The sequence below is a fragment of the Molothrus aeneus genome, chromosome 20, assembly GCF_037042795.1.
Source record: "Molothrus aeneus isolate 106 chromosome 20, BPBGC_Maene_1.0, whole genome shotgun sequence".
Taxonomy (NCBI): domain Eukaryota; kingdom Metazoa; phylum Chordata; class Aves; order Passeriformes; family Icteridae; genus Molothrus; species Molothrus aeneus.
In genome coordinates this window covers 9953791-9980312 of record NC_089665.1, presented here as the reverse complement: position 1 = coordinate 9980312, position 26522 = coordinate 9953791, and the positions used below count along the sequence as shown (strand labels likewise).

At 50.2% G+C, this 26522-nt stretch overlaps 1 protein-coding gene across 1 annotated transcript in view; it reads right to left on the bottom strand.

Moving 5' to 3' along the window:
• AATF (apoptosis antagonizing transcription factor) overlaps nucleotides 1–26522 on the bottom strand; it is a 40841-nt gene that overhangs the window by 6771 nt on the left and 7548 nt on the right. The window contains exons 5-11 of the mRNA XM_066563407.1: nucleotides 20665–20779; nucleotides 20166–20370; nucleotides 19361–19525; nucleotides 18232–18315; nucleotides 10093–10160; nucleotides 8922–9002; nucleotides 5709–5780 (exon numbers count right to left, since the gene is read on the bottom strand). Of these exons, the coding sequence (XP_066419504.1) occupies nucleotides 5709–5780; nucleotides 8922–9002; nucleotides 10093–10160; nucleotides 18232–18315; nucleotides 19361–19525; nucleotides 20166–20370; nucleotides 20665–20779 (790 nt within the window). The remainder of the gene's footprint in view (nucleotides 1–5708; nucleotides 5781–8921; nucleotides 9003–10092; nucleotides 10161–18231; nucleotides 18316–19360; nucleotides 19526–20165; nucleotides 20371–20664; nucleotides 20780–26522) is intronic.

Here is a 26522-nt window from a genome sequence, read left to right as displayed (position 1 = left end):
CATTTCCACACTCATGGGGCACAGGGGGAGCCTCTCCCAGCCTGATTTTGGTGCCAGTCCCATTCCCACACTCATGGGGCACAGGGGGAGTCTCTCCCAGCCTGATTTGCGTGCCAGTCCCATTTCCACAGCAGCACAAAGCACAGGAGATGCAGAGAAGCAGCAAACACAGGGAGCTGCAGCTGCTCCCATTTCCCCAGGAAATCCATCAAATGCTGCCTTCCCAGGCTGCCTGGGATGGGTATTTGAGCAGGGCAGGCTCTGGGAAGTGCCCTGTGCAGAGGGAACCATTCTTGGTGCTCCTCATCTTCCGAGGACGATTTCCCCCTTTCACAGCTTGCCTGTTCCATAACAGATTTGATGCAGGAGAAGACAAATTGTCTCTCAAAGGAAGAACGACAAATCATCTCGCAGCCCTTAACAGGTTATTTTTTTCAGGTTATTTTATTTTTTTTCCCCCCCCTTTAAGAGGGAAATTTCCATACCAGAGGCTCCTGTCTGTTTGCCAGGGATGTCAAACATCAGCTGTGGGGGACAGGGGAGTGCAGGGAGTACCAGCAGCAGGGTCACAGCCAGCCTGGCAGCTGAGCAGCCCCTGCTGCAGCACCAGCCCTTCCAAAAGCCCTGGGAAGGGCCATGGGTGCCACACTGCACCTCCAGGGCTCACCAGGCCACGGGCTGAGGGGATTGAGGGGATTCTGAATCAAATCAGGCACAGGGAGAAGAAATGTCAAGGCCAGGTTGGACACTGGGGCTGGGAGCAGCCTGGGACAGCGGGAGGGGGCCCTGTCCTGGCAGGGGTGGCACTGGAAGTTCTCTCCCAACCAACCCAGTCTGGGATTCTGGGATTCCAAAGCTGTGGTGCCTCAGGATCGCCCCAAGCAGGCTGAGGCTCACAGGGTAAGGTTGTTCCTTTGGTTCCAGCCTGCCCTCCATGCCTGCTCCTGCCCTTGTTTCCCAAGCAGGACATTCTCCCTCCCAGGCCGGGCCTGGACAGAGCTGGAGGCATTTTCCTCCCACCAGCAGGGTCACTGGGGTCTGTGCCATGCAGCATGAGCTGCTGCCTCAGTTCTCCCAGCAGGAAGGGCTTTGCTTCCTGCCAGGAATTCTGTGGTGCTGAACACCCTGGATTGACAATCACAGAGCCCAAATTCCTCCATTAATCTGCTCTCATGGTGTTTTAATACCCCAAGTACAAAGTGAGCCAAGTTAAAGGCTGGTATCTCACCAACCTTTTTTAATTTTTTTTTTATTAAACTCCTATGTCATATAAGTAAATTAATCTTTTAATACCAGGATTTCCTGCTACGTACCCCCCTCTGCTTGCAGCAAGGCTCTCTGTGACAAAGCCACTGCACTGAAGGGAGAATGCTGACTGGGGAAATGCACAGGGCCTGCCTGGATCCAGGCTCAGGCTCTAATCCAAGGCTCCCTGAGCTGGAGAATGTGGCTGTGAATCCAGGCCCCCAGCAGGCCCCACTCTGCTGCTGCAGGGCAGCACTGGCTGCAGGCTCCTGTGCCACGCAGGGCCCTGGAGGCACGGGGGCATTTCCTGCCCTGGGATGGGGCACTGAGGGAAGGGATTCCCACCTCACATCGTGGGGACACTGCCTGGCTTGACTCAGTGCCAGCAGAGCCCCTGATCCTCCTCTGATCTGCCTCATAAAGGATGCAAATTCCTCCTCCCCAACGGGATCCACTTGCTGAGGCACAACCCTGTCACAGACATTTCTTATGGAAAATCCTTTCCTCAGGATTTTTCCTCCTGAGAAGCTGAGAGGCCTCAGGAACAAACTGTAACCAAAGGTTATCTGCTGCTGTGGGATGCAACAGGTGCATCTGGGATTGGGCTCATGTGGTTGTTTCTGATTAATGGCCAATCACAGCCCAGCTGGCTCGGACAGAGAGTCCACAAACCTTTGTTATTATTCTTTCTTTTTTCTATTCTTAGCCAGCCTTCTGATGAAGTCCTTTCTTCGACTCTTTTAGTATAGTTTTAATCTAATATATATCATAAAATAATAAATCAGCCTTCTGAAACATGGAGTCAGATCCTCATCTCTTCCCTCATCCTGGACCCCTGTGAGCACGGTCACACAACCCAGCCTGTATAGAATGGGATCCACTCCCCACCCTCAAACCCCCAGCTGGAACTGCAGTGTGTCCCTCATGTCCTGCCTGCCCCTGGTGCAGGAAAGGCTCCCTGGGGCTGCTCAGAGCCCTGGGTGCCATGTTTAATGATGATGTATGGGTGCCCTCCCCTCCGGGGCCCTGGGGAGGGGTCACACTGCCAGCCTGGTATCAACAGCAAATTACAAACCATGTCAATCCCAGCTAATGCAGAGCTGTAATCCTCTTTAACAGGAGATCAAATCAGTGCCATGAGTTATGTTCATTCTGTAATCTGATAAGAAATAGAGTGAGCCTCTAATAAAAGAGTAATGAGAGCCCTTAATGATGCTGTTAAAAGGTAGTGCCAGTTAAAATACTGCTGTTGTTCCAGCTGATTAGATCACTGTTGCATATTTGCACAATCTTGTTCTACCTGTCAGAATAACCTGAGCTGTCTGGGGAGATAAAGGTGTTTGGACCAAACACCTGTGTCCTTAGAGGATGTCTGTTCCTGCAGTTACTGTCCTGCAGAGGTGAAGTAAGGATGTTCATCAGGCTTTGCAGTAACCTGACAGCAGCCCTGGCTTCAGAGTGCTCACAGGGACAGAGCTGGGGGTGTGTGTCTCACAGCTGACAGACAGACAGACAGACAGACGGGATAAACCCAAATGGACACACAGACTGGGCTGGGCACTGGGGCCACCCCAGCACTGGGAACACTCCAGGGGCACCCCTGAGCCTCAGCCGGTCCTTAAATAAACAAACACAGGAGCTCTGCATGTGCCCATGGCTGACCCCCTAAAAGAGGAGAAGAGGAGGCTTTCAGGGCAATGCTGCTCAGAAATTCTGGGTTCAAGCTCAGCTCCAAGATGTGTGACGTGTTCAGGAATTCCCTGAGGCTCCTGCCCCAGGGGTCTCTGACCCAGAGGCCTGTGGGACAGGGGCTATCACCCCTCTGTGCCCCATTTCCCAAAGCAAAGCCTGCCCTGCTCCCAGCTCTGGGCACAAGGTGCCACTGAAGGATGCCACGTCCTGATGATGGAAATTCCTATTTCAAGGGAAGTCCAAGAAAGGGAAACCACATGAGGCCACCCTCAAGCCCAGGAGAAACCACAGCCAGCCTTGTCCTGCCCCACACAGCTCCTGTCTCCTCTGGACAAGCCCCAGACCCCAGCCCCAGCTTTGCCTTTGGGTTCCTTGTCCCAGGGCAGAGCATTTACCCAGCACTGACCTTGGACAGATTAGAAAAACCTTGGCCCAAGAGGACAATAAATGTGTTAAAGTCTATAAATACAGACCCCAAGGTAACCATAAAAATCACTTCCCAGTGCATGTTTTAAAATACTGCCAGAGAGGGGTTAAAAAGCAGGAGGGCCGGAGGCCACCAGTGCCCCACACATTACAACATAAAATATGTGAGCAGGGGGTTAAAGAGCCCTGCCCATGCTTGGGGAGCCTGGAAAAGGGGCAAGGGGAAGATTAACAGCCTCCAGCAATGCTGTTATCCCAAAGAGCAGCAGCACAAAGTGCCAGGGATGTTGACAAAGGCAGTTATGTGGCTTGTGTGTTTCTCTGCTCAAATCCAGGCTGGAAAATCTGGAGAGATTCCCTTGCTCCTGGCAGTGCTCAGGCTGCTTCTCCTCACAGGGATTTCTTTTCTGTCTGCTTGCACAGAAAGGGCCAGAAGCACAGCAGCACTCAGTCCTGCACTCTGCCCCAGCCCCAGGCCCATCTGCTGACACCCCTTTCTTTATTTACTGCCATTCTCCTGCTGCCTTCCTGCCCTGTGGCCCCTGGCAGAGCTCAGAGGAAAGCTCTGCCAGCTCCTTCTGCACCCATTCCACACTGGGAAACCTCTCCCAGCACAGCTCAGTGCCCTGTTCAGCACAGGGGTATCAGTTTGGGGTCTGGCATTTGAAGTGCCTGACCAGAAACAAATAAAACTGGCTCAGAGCACAGTCACATCTCTGTGAAGTGCACATGTGCATTTCCAATCCTGTAATTCCCACTTGCCAATACAACAATAAAATTACCTGCTTCTGCCACAAAGGGAAGCTGTACCACTGCTGCTCCCCTCTGCAGCACACAGGCCTGGCCTGCTCTGCTTCATTCACCTGCAGATGTTGAATTCTTCTTGCCCTGTGTGGTCCAGCTGGGTGCTGGACAGGGATCCTGTGGCTCGTGCCAGAGGAGTGAGCTGAGCCCCAGAGAGTGGCTCTGATTTCCAAAGCAAGGACTGAGAGCAGCAGATCTCTTCATTTGGGGATGGCTGAACCAACACACCCACAGAAGGCCTCGTTTTCAGAGTCCCACTGCAGTATTTGGGATGTGTTCAGTGTATGGATGCAAACACACAGGGTGTAAACTGGGGGGAAGACAAAAATTAACACCCAGCTCTTCACAAGAACTCCCACTCAAATGTGCAAGGGCTGCTGCAAAGAGGAGGCAAGAATCTGTTCCCACCTGGAACACGACATGAAATTATTGTCCTAAATCACAGCAGAGGGAAATTCAAGCTCAACATTAGGGCTGCATGGCTGGAGGAACAGCTTGGAGCCTACCACACATTTCCTTCCTTTTGTGGTGAGAGGATCCAAACAATACTGGAAAATCAGAGCAGCTGGGCTTTGCTCTCACTTGAAAAGGAAAAAAAAAAAAGGAGAGAAAAACCCAGAGTAAAGCAGCTCTGAGAGAGATGCAGTGATGGAACTGCACAGGTGCTATGGACACACAACTTCTCATCCATAAGTCCCTGCAATCCCCCAAAAGGCAGCAGGTATTTGGTTTCCTTTTCACAAACAGACAAATGACATCTCTCCCTCACAAAGCACAAACGTGTTCCACAACCCAGGGGAAAGATGTTTCTCAAGCTTTCTCCATCCATTCACTGGAAAAATTATTCCACCTCCTTCCCACAAACAGCTCAGCTTTTGGAGATTTGGGTTTAAAGTGTATTGCTGCAGAAATATGGGTGGGTATGTGGGAGAGCTGTCTGGAAACCATGCACGGAATTTCACTTTAGTGTTTTCTTTACTAATTACCACATTAAAACATTATAGTCTCCCAATAAAATTCTTTACTCTTTAAATAGAGATAAACACAAGCAACATAAAAGTCCTGAGTGAATCTTGAGAGAACTATTGCAGTTATTAACTGAGCTACGAAAATGCACATTAACCAGAACAGAGAAGTTGCCATTTCTGTTAGAAGAGAAGCTCTTTTTAAGCTCTGATTCCACCTGAAGACACCAGGTGGCTGAGCTGTGGATTTCCAAACCGACTCCATGAAATGGGGAAATTTCAACATTTAGGACTTTTGAAATTAATTTGAAACTAATTTCAAATTAGGAGCTCTAAAGCAGTAATCAAACCCTAGGTGCTGAGATTTATGACAATTTGTGCTTTGGTACCACGGTAATTACAGAGTGAAAGCTCAGCCAGGCTGCCAGGACAGATGTGACCAAGACACCCAGGCTGTGATGCCAGTGACAAATGGGGAGCTGATAAGAAGGACTGGAGAGGGTGACAGCCTGAAGAACAGGTCAATACCACGCTGTCATGGAGCCATTTGAGAGGCATAATTAATCTCTTACTCACCTGGCATCATCATTCATGGTGCAGGGGTCAATAGGTGCCATGAAGCTCACCAGCTTGCTGTGGACGTGGTACCTGGGGAGAGCAGCAGCAGCAGCACATCAGGAACTGCCCAGGAGGAGCAAATGCTGCTGTGCTTGAGCAGGAACAGCCCAGGGGAAAAGCAGGGCTCTCCTGGGGGCTGATCCCTAAGGAGGCAGCAGCTGGAGCTGGCAATTCCCCCTGCTCCCCTCTGCTGAGCAATGAGCTGAGGGACAGCAAATCCTCTCTCATGGCAGCCAGGGACAGGACAGCCACAGCAGACAGACAAACAGCCCCTCCCTGCCACGCCAGCAGCCAGCTGCTCCCCCTCCTGCCTGCCCTGTGCTCTGCACAGCCCTGAGGGACAGCAAAACCCACTCTGGAGCCATTTCCAGAGCTGGGGATTCCCACCCTGAGCAACTGCAGATGGAGCATGTAAAAGGCAGGGAAGGAGGAGCCAGGACAAGGCCTGTGCATGTTCCCATCACCAAAACACTGCTGCAAGCTGCCCAGAGACAGAACCCCCTTCCCATTTGCCACCCTGGGCAGGAGCCAGCAGGGATTTCATGATTTATATTCAAGGACCTGACATGAAATTCAACAGGGTACTGAGGAGGTTTTAAAGCAGTGTCCAAGGGCAGGGGATTCCAAACCCAGGCATTTGTGAGCACTGCCTACCCCAACCTGAGGGTTTCATCCAGGCTGCTGCTATTTCTGGAGCCTGACAAAGAGCAGGCAGCAGGACTCACCAGCATTTGCCCAGGATCACCCTTCCACTCTGCCACCCTGCACTGCTTCTGTTTGCCAGGGCAGGAGCAGCCCCTGGGGATGCTGAGAGCCCAGCTCAGGGGGCTCCTCGTGCCCAGCCTCACACAGGGGCCCCCTGCAGCCTTGTCCTGGCATGGAAGGAGCTGGGATGGCAGGGATGGAGCCAGGAGCAGGCACCAGCTGCAGCTCTGTGGGCACAGCCAGCCTGGCACAGGCTCCTGCCCAGTGCTCCAGCTGTTTGCACACAGCTGGCTGCTTCTGGAAAACCCCAGTCCCATGGGAAACGTTCCACTCAGTGCAGAGAAAGCCAGCCCAGCCTGCAGCAGCACAGCTCAGCAAACACTGACAGGAGAAAGGTGGCACACAGCCCTCCTCCACAGCTACCTGCAGCTCTCTGAAGTCTGGCTTTTGGATGAACTCATTTCCCCCCTTAATGCCCCCATTTCCCTTGTGCCAAGGGGAAGACTGACTGCTTCTGGAAGACTCTGAAGATCCTCAGCCCCTACAATGAATCAGCACATTGCACCCAAACAGGCTGTAATACTGAAGCTTTGCTAAAAAGGAAGAATTAAGGAGACAGATGAAATTTGGTATTAAACACTTGGCTCTCCAGGACCTCAAGGTCCCCCATGAACACAAATGTAAGCACTGCTGTCCCAGTTTTAGAGGAGAGGGAAGAACAGAGGGTCAGGGATCTCCTGTGGTGACACCAAGTCTCTCACTGGAAGCACCAACTATTTAAAAACCCATTTGGGCTCCACTGCCCAATTCTGAAAAATGCAGGAGCTTAGCTGCACCTCAATCCCCACCACACACTATGAGCCTTTCTTCCTTTTATTCTTATTTTCCCTGCAGGGCCAGCACAACTTTTAACTAAAGAGCAAAAAGAGGCACCTGAGATGTCAAAGCTGCTCCCCCAGGCCTGCTGAGGGCACAGACTGCACACCAGGAGAGCTTCCCCATCACTCCTGCAGGTTTATGGGGCTGCCTCCGTTGTGTGATGTTGTCAGGAGTTCTGACTGAATCCTGAATATATCCAATTATGTGTGATGCTGACAGAAAGGAATATTGATAGTCAATAATTATAGGCTTTTCAGGCCAACAAAGTAGCTCTTCCCTCTTTCAATAAATTATCTTATGACATCTATCTTAAAAATTGCTATGCCAGGCCAGACCCAGGCTGACTCCACTGACTTTCTATCAGATGCCATCTAAAGTCAGGATTTATAGTTTACTCACAAAGGATGGTTAATGTGCTGGATTCTTCAGGAAGCAGAGCAGCTTTTCAGCATCCTCCCTCCTCCACCACAAATCATGCTGATCTCAGGGAGGCTCAGGGAGGGGAAACACCTCCTGCTCTCCAGGCTGCTTCCCTCCCCACGTGGGAGATTCCAGCACTGAGCTCAGCCCAGTGAGTGATCCAGGAGGGAAATGATTCAGACACGAGGGAGCTGTGATGTGAGTTACAAAGAGAGACTCGACACCAAATTCCAGCTGGCTCTCAGGGAGAAACAGAGATTTACCTGAGGTGTTTCTGCACACCTTCCCTGGGAGGTGCTGCCCACGTCTCAGTCAGGAAATACAAATTGCACAAGAGGGGTTTATTGGCTCTCTCTGGAAATTCCAGCCCCAAAAGGCTCAGGGACATGTGAGCACCTTTCCCTGGTGTTTCCCCAGACCCTGAGTGGGGAATGCTCCCAGGCTGCATGCACCAGGCTCTAATTCCAGGCTCCAGGAACATCAGCACTCCCTACAGATTCCAGGCTCTAATTCCAGGCTCCAGCAACACCAGCATTCCCCCCTGATTCCAGGCTCCAGAACACCAGCACTCCCCACTCATTCCAGGCTCCAGCAACACCAGCATTCCCCACTCATTCCAGGCTCCAGGAACACCAGCATTCCCCCCTGATTCCAGGCTCCAGGACACCAGCATTCCCCCCTGATTCCAGGCTCTTATTCCAGGCTCCAGAACACCAGCATTCCCCACTCATTCCAGGCTCCAGGATCACCAGCATTCCCCACTCATTCCAGGCTCCAGGATCACCAGCATTCCCCACTCATTCCAGGCTCCAGAACACCAGCATTCCCCACTCATTCCAGGCTCCAGAACACCAGCATTCCCCACTCATTCCAGGCTCCAGGATCACCAGCATTCCCCACTCATTCCAGGCTCCAGGATCACCAGCATTCCCCACTCATTCCAGGCTCCAGGATCACCAGCATTCCCCCCTGATTCCAGGTTTTAGTTCCAGGCTCCAGGAACACCAGCATTCCCCCCTGGCTGCCCAGAGCAGGAAATGCCCTCCAAGTCACAAACCAGCCCAGACCCCCCAGAGCCAGCTGGGGCCAAACACACCCAGAGCTCTCAGATTTTTTTTTTTTTTCCAAAATGAGGATTTGTGTGTGCTTGCAGAAGGTGTCACTCACCGGATTCTCCTCCCTTTGCTGGCTTTCCTGTCCACTTTCTTCTTTATTTTGCTCCGTAACTTCTGGATGGCCAACCACTGCCTGGGGAATGCAGAATAACAGGAGCACAGCTCAGAGCCACCCAACACTCCCAGAAACACTCTCTGATCCCCAACTGCATTAAAAGCTCCACTTCTCGACCACAACTTCCCCAAGTCAAAGAAGTTTCCAGCAGGGAAAAACTTCTCCTGGTTATAAATATTTTTTTAAACTGAAATGAGAGTCATCTCACCTGATTTATACAATGAAAACTCGACATCAGGGAAAAAATCTAACAAAATCCAATTACTGCAATCTTAATATAATCTTAATTACTGCAATCTATTTTATTGTAAAGTCAGATAAATGTACAATGCAATCACCACTTAAATGTAATTTTGTCTATATCGTGTTAAATCATAGTGAATAGCTTTCCATAATATTCCAGACGTACACAAAATAAATCTGACATTGCACTAAAATCTGGCTGATATTTAACAAGGAGAAAAGTTGTTTCACCATCACAACATTTCCTGATGCATTTTCTTCCCCTCCCTGTCACAAATCCCCCCCAAAATTGTTTCAGGGAAGAGCCCAACTCCAGCTTTCCTTGGCTTTTACACTTTCCTGAACTGGAGCCCGTGGCTATTTCAATGTACACTGCTCATGATGTGGCATTTGAAGATTCTTTACTTTCTAACTCAAGAATTAAACAGAGAAATAAGAGCTTCCCTGCATGGAATTATAGTTTACTTCTGCATGCAGGGAGCGTTCATTGTACACTTTCATTGTACAGAATCCTTTCCTACAGGAGGGATACACAGGAATTGCTTTAACTGATGTCAGAAGGTTTATTCTTCTCAAACAACACCAAGGCAGAGTTAACAAAGAGCCAAAGCCAAACTTCAGCAGTGGGCAGGCAGTTTTTGTGCCACTGAGAGACAGAAACACCTGGACCAAACCTTTCCAGTGGGGAAATACCTGCAGAGGATCACATACAAACAGCTGCAAGCCAGACCGGGTGATCCACACCCTCTGCTAGAGAGGATGATTTCCTGAACAAGGGCACCATGGCTCTTCCCAGCTGAACTGAGCCCTCTGCCCTCTGCACTGAGCTGTGCTGCAGGGACAGGGCTGTCCCAGCCCCACTCACCTGCCCATGGCCACCTGGTCATTGGGGTCCAGGGCCGTGGTTTTGCGCTCGATCAGCTCTCGCAGGAGCTGCAGGAGAGACAAAAACCCATGAGAAACAACAGAACCCATGAGAAACAACAGAACCTGTGAGGAACAACAGAACCTGTGAGGAACAACAGAACCTGTGAGAAACAACAGAACCTGTGAGAAACAACAGAACCTGTGAGGAACAACAGAACCTGTGAGGAACAACAGAACCCATGGGAAACAACAGAACCTGTGAGGAACAACAGAACCCATGGGAAACAACAGAACCCATGGGAAACAACAGAACCCATGGGAAACAACAGAACCCATGGGAAACAACAGAACCCGTGAGAAACAACAGAACCTGTGAGAAACAACAGAACCTGTGAGAAACAACAGAACCCATGGGAAACAACAGAACCCGTGAGGAACAACAGAACCTGTGAGGAACAACAGAACCTGTGAGGAACAACAGAACCCGTGAGGAACAACAGAACCCGTGAGGAACAACAGAACCCATGGGAAACAACAGAACCTGTGAGAAACAACAGAACCCATGGGAAACAACAGAACCCACGGGAAACAAGCACAACCCACCTGAAACAGGCACAACCCACCTAAAACAGGCACAACCCCTCTGAAAGAAGCCCAGTTGTGCAGCCAGCTGCCCCAGGTGTAATGGGGCAATGTGCAGGAAAAGCTCAGCCCCACAGGCTGCCCCCACTGCTGGGGAAGGGCAGGGGAACTGAAACAATTCCCAAACAGAAGCTGGGCAGTGATGCTTGCTCAGAGAACAGCACAGCAAAATCCTCTTTATGGCTCCAGCAGGAATGCTCAGGCAGCCTTTCCTATTTCTTTTCATGTCCTGAGGGCTGGGGTTTGTCCTTTTTGCTTCCTGCAGCCAGAGGATGTTGTGAGCAGCCTTTCTGGATCCTTGACTGGTGCTGTGTGTTTATCACCACTCACTGCAAACCGTGCCTGCTGTGCCTTGGGTACTGGCCAAGGCATCAACACCAGGAACAGAAATAAACCCTCCAAAACTGAGGGGAACAAACTGCTTTATGGACACCTACCAGTGAAGGCACAGCTCAGAAACACCTGAACCTGGCCCACCTGGAACCAGAATCCAGGCAATTCCTGGCAAGAAAGGATGCAGGATGCTTTTCCTCCACCCTGTGCTTTCCTCTCCTTCGAGGCATACACCACATTACCACAAAAAGAGTGATTCAAACATAATTAAAAACCTGCCACTACTTCTTTTTTTTCTACTTGCTTATTTTTGGAGATTATTACCACAGCAATTACATTTAAAAATTCCAGGAGCCAGGCCACTGGTTTATTATCAATAGAAAACAGCAAGCAACTTCTCTGCCCTGTTTATCTGATTGATTCCCAACATCTTTCTGGCACCCAATCTATCAGTTTATCTCTGCCACTTCATCACAGTCACTTCTGGCAGCTAAATACAAGATCCAAATCCAGTGTTACACAGACACACGACACAGTAAACCTGTGTAGCACTGCCACTCTGCAAACAGCTGCCCTTAAGGCTAAGCAGAAATGGGATCTTGCTTTCCAGTCAATATTCTGTCAAAAGCAAGGTGGGAGGGAGGCTGGGAGCAGCAGCCACAAGTGGTGCAGAGAGCTGAGAGTGGTTTCCTCGTGCTCCAGCAGGGAGGGGTGGGTGCTGTGTGCTCTGGTCCCTGAGCCAGGGCAGATGTCACACACAGCCACCCTGGGGGAGCAGCAGCAGGACATTCCTGGGAGCCCCCTGGGACAATGGAAGGTGCCCCTGTGATGGGGTGGAACAAGATGAGCTTTAAGGTTCCCTCCGACCCAAACCATTCCACAGCTCCAAGATGCATTTCTGGGGCTGGTTCCTAACCCTGAACCAGTTCTGTGGACCTTGGGGCTGACAAGGCCTTGCAGTGCTCCAAATGTTCTTCAGGGCATCCCAGCTGTGGCAGTGGGGGCACTGCCTGGGAGAGCAGAGTGAGGCAAAGATGAGGGAGAAGTAAAAAAAAAAAAAAAAAAAAAAGCAGGAGCAAGAGGGAAATTAGGAAATGGAAATAAAAGCTGTGAAGCATCTTGTTACATCTAAATAGCAAAAGTCTCCGAGCTGAGGTTATAAATCATGCTAACAATGGTTACTAAAATAAAAGTGGATGTAGCCAGAGGCTACCACTGAAAAAGTCAGGCCAGGCCTGCCTGGCTGCCTTTGGTCTTTAAGGATTTGATTAGTTTTCTGCTTTCTGGTTCAGAGTCCTGCATGCAGCCCATGCTCCAGAGCCAGCCAGAGCTTGGGATACAGAGTGAATGATAAATTCATTTACTGAATAAAGCAACACTGTTTTCCCAGCACAAGACTTAAAGCACTTCCCAAATGGTAATATTTCATTAAGCCTGGCGATTCTGCTTCAAATTTATTAGTCAAAACAGAAAACTCTCATCAGACCCCATATATTCCATTAGGAGTGATATATGGTGTCTCCCAATGTCTAATTATTAACTAGGAAGTGTGAGTAAATCACCATCAGCCTTAAGCCCTGATGTGTGAAGACAGAGTTAGGCAATTCCAGCATCAAAAGGCTTTGATTTGAAAGAGATCCTGCTTTGCTTTCCCTCCTTCACCTCTGCCCTGAACTGGCAGCTCAGCTCAGTGTCCCAGGGCACACAGGGAAGCCCAGCTCCATCCCAAGCTCAGCTCCATCCCAAGCCCAGCTCCATCCCAAGCTCAGCTCAGTGTCCCAGGGCACACAGGGAAGCCAGCTCCATCCCAAGCCCAGCTCCATCCCAAGCCCAGCTCCATCCCAAGCCCAGCTCCATCCCAAGCCCAGCTCAGTGTCCCAGGGCACACAGGGCAGCCCAGCTCCATCCCAAGCCCAGCTCCATCCCAAGCCCAGCTCCATCCCAAGCCCAGCTCAGTGTCCCAGGGCACACAGGGAAGCCCAGCTCCATCCCAAGCCCAGCTCAGTGTCCCAGGGCAGGCAGGGAAGCCCAGCTCCATCCCAAGCCCAGCTCCATCCCAAGCTCAGCTCAGTGTCACAGGGAAGCCCAGCTCCATCCCAAGCCCAGCTCCATCCCAAGCTCAGCTCAGTGTCCCAGGGCACACAGGGCAGCCCAGCTCCATCCCAAGCCCAGCTCCATCCCAAGCCCAGCTCAGTGTCCCAGGGCACACAGGGAAGCCCAGGTCCATCCCAAGCTCAGCTCAGTGTCCCAGCACACACAGGGCAGCCCAGCTCCATCCCAAGCTCAGCTCAGTGTCCCAGGGAAGCCCAGCTCCATCCCAAACCCAGCTCCATCCCAAGCTCAGCTCAGTGTCACAGGGAAGCCCAGCTCCATCCCAAGCTCAGCTCAGTGCCCCAGCACACACAGGGCAGCCCAGCTCCATCCCAAGCTCAGCTCAGTGTCCCAGGGCAGGCAGGGAAGCCCAGCTCCATCCCAAGCTCAGCTCAGTGTCACAGGCAAGCCCAGCTCCATCCCAAGCTCAGCTCCATCCCAAGCTCAGCTCAGTGTCACAGGGAAGCCCAGGTCCATCCCAAGCTCAGCTCCATCCCAAGCTCAGCTCAGTGTCCCAGGGCACACAGGGAAGCCCAGGTCCATCCCAAGCTCAGCTCAGTGTCCCAGCACACACAGGGCAGCCCAGCTCCATCCCAAGCTCAGCTCAGTGTCCCAGGGAAGCCCAGCTCCATCCCAAGCCCAGCTCCATCCCAAGCTCAGCTCAGTGTCCCAGGGAAGCCCAGCTCCATCCCAAGCCCAGCTCCATCCCAAGCTCAGCTCAGTGTCTCAGCACACACAGGGCAGCCCAGCTCCATCCCAAGCCCAGCTCCCAGTGCCAGCTGCTCCTGCCCAAGCTGGGAGCAGAGGGCAGTGCCAGTGCCAGCTGAGCTGCCCTTGGCAGGCAGTGCTGCTGTGTGCCAGCAGAGCTCCTGCTGCAGAAGCCAAAGCTGTCCTGGCACCAAAGCCAAGGTCCCTGCACCACTGAGGGGTTCTCTACAGAATCCCCCAGAGGAGCTCCCCTCAGTGCCAGGCAGAGATGCACACCCAGCCCACTGGGCACAATCAGGACTTGGAAATGCCATCAGGGTGTTGTTTCCAGGGCTCATTCCTCATTTTAGAGGTCAATTTTCATTTTAGAGGTTAGGTCTCATTTTCATGCACTATCTATCAGTGTTTCTAATCCTGCACTCACTGACCTTTCTGATTTGCAGGCCCCTAAGAATTGCCAGTTGAGACAAAGAGCTAAGGAGAGCTGAAATCAGCCTGTGACAAAAGGCTCACTTGTCTTACAGCTTACAGAGCAAATCAAATTTAAAAAGAAGTGCATCTACAGATGCCCTGTAACAACATTTGGATTTCTACCAGAGAAAATTTAAGTTTGCAGCTCAAATATTATTTTAAATCCCCCTGAAATGCTTTTAAAAACTTAGTTTTTATATTTAATAAAATGCAAGTGGAAATCATTGGGCCGCCTCTTTTTAAAGCCCATTTTATTCAAATTCAGGTTAGTGTAAATGCACAGATTTGCCTATTTTCAAAGAACCCATTAAGAGAAGCTCCAAATCAAGCTTTAAAATGTGTTATTAACCATCCACCCAGCCATTTGAAAGATACATGCCTGTGATAAGAGTATTGTATTGCCATTAACCTGTGGGATGGTTCGAGACATCTCTTATTCACACAAAACTCTAAATGCATCTAATTAAAGCCACAAGATCAGCTGTCCATATTAATCACTCACCGGTTTAATTAAGGTAAACCAGCTTGTCACAAAGCCAGCCTTCTCTATTCCTCACCATTATTGACTTTTAATAGTTCTCTGGATTGGTAATTCCTTGTTTAGGGCACTACCAAATTCCTGGGAGAGGACAGCAGTGTCCCCCAGGGAGCTGCTGGGGACACCAGGGGAAATCAGCCCCTCAGTGAAGCTTCCCAGAGAGGCACACAGGGGGTGGAGGGCGCTGATCCTGGGGTAAATCCCAGCTCTGGGGGCATGAGAACCCCCCTGGGAGGGTTTGGTGATTCCAGGACTGGTGGCTGTGGGCTGGCACAAAACGCCCAGACCAGAGAGAGCAGAGGCAAAAAGGGATTATTATGGATATTCCCAATTCTCCCTAGGCATACCTGCTGCCAGAAGTGATGAACATTTGTTCTGGGAAGAGCTGCTACCAGTGGAACACTTAGCATATGAACACTAACCTAATTCCTGTTGGAAATAAACCAATTTCCACTCTCTCCTTTACCAGAGGAGTATTTCAAGCTAACAATAAAATCTCCACTGTAGCATGTCAGAGCAGCAGCTCCCTGGTAGCAGGCTGGAATTTTAAGTCTTAATGCTGCAATATCGGCTGTAATGAATTCTACGTAAATATGACTCCTAAAAATAAAAAGCCTTTTTCTTCCCTAAAAACCACGTATGAAGGAGGATTTAAAGGAAAAGGAAACCTCCAGCCTCTCACTGCTGCCAGTAATGAGGAGCTTCTGAACCACTTTAACTATTCCCACCCAAATAAAATATTTCACTGCATTACTCAGCTCAGCCTCCAATATGGGTCACCACAATAGAAACTGCAACTGCTTATAAAACAAGTGAGGAACAGGAGAAAAGGCAAAATGGGATGAACAGGCAGAAGAGAGTTAAATCCTGAATCATCACAAAATTCCACCAGACCCACCTGCTGAATTCTAGTGAATATTAGACCTGGACAAGAAAATTGTTTTTCCAGAAGAAAAACAGATTAATTAAAGAGCTTTTTATTATAATCTATAATAAAACAGTGTAACTACTTATTCTGTTATCATTAACTTGTGCACATTCATCAAATCTGGTTCATTTTTACTTGCCTAATTTCACATTGACACATAGAGGAAGCTGATTTCCAGTGCTGTTCTTTATCTGAATGTTTACCTCTTAAGCAGTAATCAAAATAAATGAATAACTATAAAATGTTATTTATTAGAGTGAAAAGGATCCCAAGGAAAGGCTGGATGTAGGTTTCAATAGGAAGGAAGAGGCAGGTGCTGAAATGCAGGCTGCAATCAGTGCTGTGCACAGGGGTCAGAGGTTGTGAGCACCCTGAGCTTGCTGCTGATCACTGCTGCAGAAGCAGCTCCCTCCCAGGGTTTATTTCCAAGCCCACATGCAATCCCACACACACAAAGCAGTGCTCAGTTCTGACCCAGGGAAAGCAGAGCCATTCAGGGCCCTGTCAGCTCCATTGTGCTCTGCTCTCCCTGCTCTCAATGCAATGCTCAGCTCCAGCTCAGCGCCCTGACAAATAAAGGAAAGCACTTTATGAATCCAATTTAATTGGGAGGTGACAGAAAACGCAGAGCAATTTTCCTCAGCCTTATCCCTGAACTGACTCCAGTCTCTGCCAAACCCCGCTGAGCACAGAACACAAACCAGGGCACCCCAAAAACACTGGGACCTGCATGGGAGGCATTTTGGGGATGGAGGAGAGGGGAAGGCTGGAAGGGAAGGAGAGGAGGAGGGAGAGGGATCAGAAAAGCCCAGCAAGAGAGGGAAATGGATGTGCAGCTGCCTGGCTGCTCAGCAGATGTCTGCCTGTGATGTACGAGGCCGGCAGAGGCTGTCGGGGCTGCTGCCAAGGACTGCCAGGTGATTAAAGCCTGCTCCAGCCTCAGCACTGCAATTCCAGTCCCTGGGCTCCCAAAGTGCCACCCGAGCCTGGCTGGGCTGCCAGATGCTGCTGGCTGCTGCTGCCCCTGCAGCTGGAGCAGCAGGGAAGGCAATCTGGAGCTGAGCCCCTGTCACCCATCCTTCACCTCTGCCCGCGCCTCAAACTGCTCCGATTTGCTGCCACTTCCCTCTTGGGAAATGGCCAAGATACAGTTGTGCCTGGCAGACCCATTTGTTTTACTCAGGTGACTCTCTTCCCTCAATGACCTCTATTAGTTTAAGTTTTAATTTAGATTAACCCCAGCACCCCAATTAACCAGGGAGGGGAGAAGCTAAGCTGGGCCTGCTCATATTTCTGAAATCACCATTTAGCACAGTTACAGTTATTAGAGGGAAAGATGGGGACACTCATCCATTGCTGCTTTCTTTTTGAAAAAATAACATTTCATGGCCAAGAACCACCTTCTCTGCACAGGTCCTTGGACTGGCAACCTCAGCTGTTTCTCCACTCCATGACTCTGTTACACCAATTTCACTTCTTCTGTGTTCTAAGGGTCCAGTTTGCCCCCAAAGCTGGGCTGCTGGGCCACTTGGACCCCAAATTCCACCTCAGCATTATCTCAACAGATTTATCTTTATACAGATTTATCTTCAATCCCTGCTGCCAACAGGACAGGGATTCCTGTCCTGTCCCATCACCACTGGCACCCTCACATAGCAACAGCTCTCTCCTACTCCCCTAGCACTTGACTGGCCACTCTAATAATTACTCAAATAAAAAAATATCTGTCTTTCCTGTGATAAAATGATATTTTTTTTAGTCCTGAAGGTCGGGCTCTGTGTGGATCATCAAAGCAGGCAGAGGTTTCCACACACTGGGGAAGGGCTTACAGTGACATATTCCTCATTATGTGACAATTCCAGTTTTCACAAAGCTGGCACTGTCTTCATTAAATGAACTACAAACACAGTGTTTCCCTGCACTGGGTGCAGATTACTTGCTTCTAAGAATTTTGCAAATAAAGGAATAACTGGCCTGGATCCAAGCTGGCCCAGTTCCAAGGGAAGTGCTGGAGCAGCCCAGGAGCTCTTGCATTCAGCAGGTGAATGAGATGATTCAGGCTGAGACAGGAACGACTTTCAGTGCTCCTGAGGATGCTCTGGGACTGTTTTTCCTAAGGGGGCTCTGCCCACAGAGCACAGAGAGGATTCAGAGCTTTTTCTCCTGTGCTGTTCAACAGGCACAGCTCCTGACACACTCAAGCACCAGCAGCAAGCTTACACCCCCAGGGCAACTTCAAACTCACACAGCCCCAGAGCAAAAACTGAGAGCAGAGAGCCCTGAGGGACTTGCAGAGATTCTGGGTGTTAAAACAGGCAACTGAGTTTTACAGGTAAAGAGAAATATGGAGAACCAACTGCATTTTCCCTGTGAGTATTAAAACCCAACTGGAGCCATAATTGCAACACACATTTAGCATCACCTACCTGGTGATAAAAGTCATCATCATCAAATATCTCCTCATCAATGTCCTTCAGGTGCCTGTTGGAGTCTGAGGGAGGGAGGACTTCCTGCAAGCATCAAGGAAACACTGAGAGCTCATATGTGCACATTTCTGTCCCTGGCTCCAGAGACATCACCTGCAGCAGCTTGTAAACACACTCGATGATATGAAGGAAAGGGGAAAAATTCCCAACATAACCAGCTTTTAAGGAGCAGGAAGACATTTAAAGGCAAGGCAGAAAGGCTGCCAATGCCAGAATAGATTTATGATGCCTTTACTGGGAAATAAATAGGACTGTGCAAAGTCTTTCTGGCAAAATACTACAGATATTTTTAATGTAATGGTAAAAATACATCTTGCAAGTCCAGTAATTCTACCTGATCTCTCACAATTGAGTATTTATTCATTCTTAAATACTAAATTAATAAAGGGCTTACTACTAACATATTCTGTAGGTTATATGCAGTATGATTTCAAAGGGGACTTTCTGGGTTAAAGACTCTAAACTGCAGAGTGAAAACCAAGTTTTGCTGCTGCTACCTCAAAAATCAGATTTAATGAGCAGCACAGGAGGGGCACAATCCCAACTCAAGGAAAACCTCGTTTTCCCCACCAGGAACAGGGACAGGAGATAATGCAAACATCACAAAACTAGAATTTAAATGTTTTTCCTTAGCCATTACACTGCAGGAATCCACACTCAGAAATCCAGCAAAGTTTGCAAATTTCTGGCTTGGCACTCTATTATTTGCATGTGTGGCTGCAAAGGGAGACCATTTTCTGTGGGTAAAAGAAATCACTTCCCCTGGGTGAAATCATTTCCCTGGGGTCTGGGTATCAGCTCAGAGGTGGCTCTAAGGGCATGCTCGGTCCTCCTTGGTGACAGCTTTAGTTTTGGAGAAATCCAGCAAAGTTTGGAAATGTTCAGGTTGCTACCCCAGTGTCAGCTGCCAAGGGAGACCATTTTCCATGGCAAAGAGAAGTCACCCTCCTCCACCCACCTCCCCAGCAAGCACAACCGCGTCGCGCCGCCGAGTTTCCAGGATGAGTGAGAGGAACACCAGCTGTGCAGAGTTTCCCAGGGTGAATCAATGCAGTGAACCCCTCCTTACCGAGCTGTCAGGCCCAGGCTGAGGGGCTGGGGCAGGCTGGGGCTCCTGCCTGCCCAGCACGGTGTACAGGGAGCGGCGGGTCTGCGTGCGCCGCAGCAGGCGCTCCCTGTCCAGCAGCACGTGCTCGATCTGCGCCAGCACCGAGCGCTCCAAGGCTCCGAAACCCTGCAGGGCACCAAGCACTGTCAGGAAACACACACAGCCTCTCCTCCAGGCACCCCCAGGCTCTCTCTGTCTTCTCTGGGATTTCTGTGAGCATTTTTTATTTGTTTCTCCCTCGCTCACCCTTCCCAACCTGAGGCGAGTTGATGCCTGGCTTAATAAAATGCCTTTGCTGTTCTGGTTCAGATTAACTTCTCTGTGATTAATACCAACTCAGAGATGTGAGCAGAGCCTGGATCTCTGGGTGAAATGATTATCCATTGTATTAAAGCCTACACATCTTGGAGGAGGAGAGGGCCCTGCTTCTGGGAGGAACCAAAAACTGCTCCTGCAGCAAAAGAGTGACATTTTCCTGGAGATTATTGGCTGTGAGGGGATGTCTGGTTGAGAAGACACAGAAACTACCAAGAGACACCTTCCACTGTCCCAGGTTGCTCCCAGCCCCATCCAAGCTGGCCTTGGACACTTCCAGGCATGGGGCAGGCACAGCTGCTCTGAGCACCCTGTGCCAGGGCCTCCCCTCACTCATAGGGAAGAATTTATCCCATGTATCCCACCCAAATTTCCCCTTTTTCAGTATGAACTTGTTCCCCAGATCCCTGCTACATGGGAACCATGTCAGCACACGCAAACCAGGCCTTGCCTTGCCCATTTTGCCAGTTGCCAGCTTGGTCTTGTCGTGCCACTTCTGCAGGGTGCTGTTCCTGTAGCTCCTGAAGTCCCGGTAGCGCTTGGCTATGAACTCAGGGTACTCCTCAAACTTCAGCTTCCTCTTGGGGAGCCTCCTCCTCTTCTCCTGAGCCTTCTCCACTGGCTCCTCATCGCTGCTGCTCAGGATTTCATCCTCACTGGAACAAAAGCACTCAGGATAAACACCCTGTCCCTCCCTAAGGCAGTGTGGGATCCTTGCTGGCCCCTCCACACTGATATTTTTGTTAAAAGCCCCATTTAGCCCCTGCTCCATAATCAGAAACATTCCAAACCAGACTTCCCACGAGGAATGCAAATAACAGAGTGTCTGTCACCCAGAGCCAGCAGCACCTGAGAGAGCAGCAGGGTGAGGGTGCTCAGGAGGGCTGGGCATTGTCCTGTCTGCTGGAGAACAAAGGGTTCAGGAAGTTCTTATCTCTTTTTGCATTTACCTCTCAGTTTTTGCTTGCTTTCCATCCACCAGATGCCTCGTGCCTGGGTACTGATAAAGCAGCTCATCCTGAAGCTCCACCAGCACTTTCAGCAAGGCCTCCAGGGCTTTACAACCTGCAGAGCAAGAGACACAAGTGATGAGATCTGATCTATGGGGGAACTTTAAACCATGACCTGGTGAGTTTAATGAGAGGACTCTGATCAGAAAAGCAGAACTGCAGGCCCAGAGATCTTCAGGAAGAGAGAAAGGGAAGAAAAGATGGGGTGGAGGGGTGTAAATTGATCAGTACATGGTGTGAATGTGATTTTTACTGGGATGTGCAGCTGCACCTCACACACACAAATCCTGAAGGGAGATGTGATGCTGTGTAAAGGTTTTTGCAGCTGACAGCTCTCCTGTGTCCATGCAGTGCCTGTTCCAAAGGCTGTGGGTTCTCCAAGGACACACAGCTCCAGCTGACCGTGGGACAGGTTAACTGCACACTGCCACAGCACCTGCCCTTCAAAAGCAGTTCTTCTGTGGCAACCAACAAGCCTGCCTGCAGAACTCTGGTAGAAAACAAGTGTCTGCCCAGGCCCTCACAAACTGTCCCTCTGCACATCCACCACAGGGTCAGCTCTGCCAGCTGAAACACCTGGCACACCCCACCCAAAACCTACACTGACCTCACTGTGGCTGGCAGAGCACGTGGGTTTGTGTGGAGAGCAGGAGCTGGGACCTTCCCCAGAGCTGCCCCTGGTGCCTCCTCTGCCACAGAGCCAGTGGGGCTGCTCTGTTAACTCCCCAGCCTCCCTCTGTACGTGGCACAGAAAGAACAGGGAGAACTTTTCCCCACTCCATTGTTTTCTTTAGCTCTGCTTTTCAGTGGGGGACCCAGGGATCACGGGCAGAGCGAACAGCAAATCGTCCTCAGGCAGACAGAGGCAGAAATCAGCCCAGACACTCAGAGGTCTCAATCTCCTGCGTGCTCCCACTGTGATATTGCTCAGCTGTCACCACCTTCAGATAAATGATGGCCTGACCTCAGGAACAGCAGTGTCAAGGAGAAGATGCTTTAAGATTTCTGTTGCAGATCAGCTGTGGGACTGGCCCTCCCTGAGCCCATGGTTCATTACAGTGCTCCATATAAACCTATTAACGGATTAGGTTTGCTGCACTTGTAAATCAGACGTGTGTGAGCATCAAAACAATTCCACCAGACAAACAGACAAAAGCCCTTAAAAATGCATTTGTTGTAGGTGTCTGCAGCTAAAGCATCACTTGCAGGAGCCAAGTGCCCCCACCCTAGCCTGAGTGCACAGCTTACACCAGCAAAATCCTTCCCATTGCCTGCAACACAGCCCAATGTCCCCAGAGCTTCCCAAACTGTTTATTTTCTCCCTGCTGCCTCTCCTCCAGCAGTAGTGCTAATGCACCCCAGGCAGCTTTGATCCTGGCAATTACAAGTGGAGTAGCACTCCAGCCCTTCTGGGCTACAGCAGGGCCGTGGTGAGCAGGCAAGGAAATAAAGACAGGCTCAGGCTGCCCCAGGCCACAGACACAGAGCCCAGCACAAGTGGGCATGGGGAGCAATTCTGTTTGGAGTGAAGGGGCTGGAGAGGGCAGGGAAGACAATGACCGTGTGTCTAACCAGGTGGGAGGGCTAATTATTCCAGGCAGTGGCTTCATCACAGCCTCTTAGAGCTGGGTAATTTCCCTGCTCTCAGTTCTTGGGTATTTAATAGCATTACTGGATGGCATTCTCACTTCTACTGCTGGCTGCCTAAGTGTGCTGTAAACTCAGCTTCAGAAGGCAAGTGTCACCCTGCTCTGCCCTGTCCATCTCACATTTCATTCCAGAAGGGGCTGTTTTCTTCCCAGCCTCCTCTCCATCTCCTCTTCCCTCTCAAGTCCCTTTGCACTGCCTGCTCTGGGGCAGAGTCTGGCCCCACTTGTGAATGAAGGCAGCCCAAACCCAAACTGTTCCATGGATGCAGACGGGGTCATTTAGAAAGGAGGCTGGGCACTGACTGACCCTCCCACCCCCAGCAGGATTTTTGGAATGCTGCTCCTTGTCTGAAACTGGCACACAACAAACCTGGCTGGAAGGTAACCTCCAGCTCCTATGGGGCTCAGAGTGCCAGTGGTGAGACACTACCCTGGGAGAGGCACTTTCAGGAGCCCACAGGAGCCCCTTCACTTTGTGTCCAGGAGGGAAAAGTTGTTCCAGACCCATTGGGCAGCAGATGAACCCACCCAGATCGCTGGAAGCCAGCACCAGTAAATCCCAGTGTGCCTTTCTCTCAATGTTCCTCTTACATCCTCCTTTCATCCAGGCCCCCACACAGGCTGGAAGCAGCCTGGAGTATTTAGCTCCATTCAAGGATAGCACTGCCATGGATCAAAGTGCCAGGAGATCCACCAGAGATGAAAGCTGTCCTGCTGCTGCCCTCACAGCACACCAAATCAGTTCTGTCAGTGCCAGGGGTTGTGGACACACTGGAGTGGGGGGACCTGGCTGCAGGGGCTGATCCCAGAGCTGCCCTGGATGGAACCCATGCAATGCCTGTGAGGAGGGGCTGCCAGGGGCTGCTGTGCTTGCTCATCCATGCTCCAAGCCCAGCATTCCCACAGGTTCCCACTCAGGAAAAGCCCTGCACTCCCTTCCATGACCTCTCAAGATGGGCTCTCATTTCACCCTCCCAAGCAGCTGCATGGAGCAGCAGGAGCATGCAGGGACACTGAATCCTTGGGAAAACCCTTCCCAGGATGTTCCAGCAGGAACCACCACCTACCCAGCACACAGCCCCACTGCAGAGCTGTGCCAGCACTGGAAATTGAGGACTTTTCCCTCTCAATTCAATCTGGGGCTCTGGCATCACAGGAATATCACAGGCATGCAATGCCTTCCATTCTCCCTGCCCCTGCACAGGCTGGGGAAGCACCCACACAGGAAAGCTGGAGCAATGCTGGCATTGGGATGAGGGGATGCAGAGCAAAAGCTGGGCTGGGAGTGCTCCCTGCCTCCATGGACAGTCCCCAGGGAGCCCCCATGACCCCCACACCAACCAAAAGGAGGAGAGGAACCCAGCCTCTGCTCTGAATGGCTGCACACAATGAGAAGCGCCTCCACCTGGCACACAGGTTTATCCCAGCACTCCAGGGAGAGGGGGAGCCTTCCCTCCCTTCGAGGGCTGTGGGACAGGAGTTAAACTCCAGGTCAAAATGGCCCTCGATGAGCTGGCCCTGGAACAATGCTCCCCACTCACAGCCAGCAGCAGCCACTTGCACTCGTCATCCCCAGCAATTAATCCCCCACCAAACACGTTTGATTAAATCTTTTCAAGCAAATCCTTTGCTTTGCTTTTGTTAGTTCACTTCTTGTCAACATCTATTAAAATATGCCTTTAATTCTCCCACAATCTTAAAAAACACCGATTCCACTGTCTTCAACTTTAATCAACTGTATGGCCGGCATTTTTCATTTCATAATAATGTGCTGTTTGGAATTCAAGAGGCAGGCTCAACATCAATCATTCGGCAAGAATTTTTCCACTGCAATAAATATGCAAATGAGGAAAGCCAGTCAGTCGTATTTCAGGCCCGACTTGCTAGTGTTTTAAAAAAGACACAAATTTATTAATTGCCGTTGGCCAGCGGAATCCTATTACTTTGGGCATTGATTACAAAGCTGTGTGAGTGATTATTGTGCAACTCGCAGGCTATCCAGGCATGAGGAAAAATTATTAAAGCAAGGCAGAGATTATCAACTCGGAATAACAATAAGCCTTAACATTTTAGGCCTCTAACTTCTTCAACAAAGAATTACGCCGCAGCTCCAGTGTATCATAATTCTGAAGGCTGTCAGTATTACTTTTGGAGCTTGCTCTGTATTCCCAGCAGCAGGACCACGTTCCCAGCCAGGAAAAGGAGGGGGAATTCCTCCAGGTGGCACATCTCAGACATGGGGCTGTGGACAGGAGCCTCGTGTAATTGCCAGGGTGGAAGGAACCTCCAGCCTGGCACCCCTGAGCCCCCTGGGGCCCAAAGCAACATGGCACAGAAATTAAAGAAAGAATTCTGGTGGGTGCAGGAGCTCCAAGAGCCAGCTCAGACTCCATGTTAGGCTAAAGGGGATTTTTTACAGGTGGTGTGGTTACATTCCCATTTCTCACACACACTTCAGCACAAAGCACTGGGAAATCTGTCCAAATGGGAGCAACACTCCTTTCATGCTTCCCAAAACAGGGGGTCTGGGGAGTTTTACCAAATGATAGGAGGAAAAGGGCCGACTTTGCTGCTGGCAGCTCCACACCCAAGCCCAGTTTGCTGGTTCCATTGGAATGCAAATGATGCAAGAGCCTTTGCAGAGGGGAAAATTGTATTCCCTGGGCACAAAGGAGCCAGGGCTGCACCCCCCTTCCACAGCAGAGCTTCAGCTGACTCCCAAAGAGTCCCAGAACAGCCTCAATTTAGCCCTTTCACTCCAATATTACTGCATCTGACAGGGAGGACAACGGGATCAGACACAGATGAGTTTGCTAAAAGTAAAGAAAATAACTGGATTCAACAAGAGAATAAAGGCTGGGTATTCAGGGGTTTATTAGAGGGGACTGGGGGAGGGAGACAGCTGAGCAGGAGAGAAAGAGAAACACTTCCATGAAGTTCATGCTCTGCTGATTCACCTCAACCATCATCTTTTGATATCAGCCCAAACCAGGAAGGGGATGGGGCTGGCAAAAATGAGATTTATAAAAACTGATGCTTTCCATTACTGGAAATGCAAAGAAGCTGACAGCACACATTCCTGCCTCTGCCAGCCTGGAGGCCCCAAGTACATGGGCAAGGAGGAGAAAGGAAGAGGAAATGTGAGATTTCATAGCTCTATCTGGATATTAAGGCCAGAAGGGAACATTAGCCCATCCACACTGACCTCCCCACATAATACCAGGCATTAATTATATTTATCATGACAAGCTCTGAGTTCCCATCTCAAGGTACCCAATTGCCAATTAATCCCAGTTAGCTGACATTTGCACACGCTTGTCTGGACACTTTCAAAGCCTTTGTTTCCCTGCATCTTGTTTGTGCAGTACACAGACTAACATGCACAAATATGTAGCTAAATTCAGTTTAATTAGCTACTAATCTTGAGAAACTCAGGTGTAGGCAAAGCTGAGTGGGCTGGGGCTCAGCTGGATCAGGTCACCAACCAGGGACTGTCCCAGCATTTCCTGCACCAAAATTTAAGGCAGATTTCAAATAAACCTCAGACATCACCAAAGAACAACACACATGGCTGTGGAGATCACCTGTAAAATCATTTTCCCATACCCATTCATGAGAAGGAGAAACCGATTCTGCTCAAAAATACTGAATACCACAAGCTAAAAGCCTTGGCACTCTGGGAGGGAGGACAAGAGTTTTTTCTCTGCAAACAGCCCAAAACTGCATGTTAAATAAATGTCCTGCATTTCTCCACTACCTCTCCCACAGAATTCCTGAACAAATCACAGACAGTAATGACAAACCACAAAACACCTTCCTGGTACCTCTCACAGCCCAAATTCTGCACGTGCCCAAAACAGAGACTTCATGACCCAGCTCAACACTGACAGAACAACTGCAGAGCTCCAAAGCTGAGCCCTCTCCACCCATGGCTCTTCCCTCTCACAGCACACCCAGACTGGCCCAGGAGCTGCTCATCCTCACTGAGCCCGCTCCCCACCAAAAGCTCTCCGTGGCATATTCCTCAAAATTTGGAGAAAAGGAGCTGATTCCTTCATTTCTTCAGCTGAGAGTATTCATTAATGTCAACAGGCTTTGGCTCAGTCCCAAAAAGAGTGGAACAGATTCTCCATGAGATCAGAGAGGAGA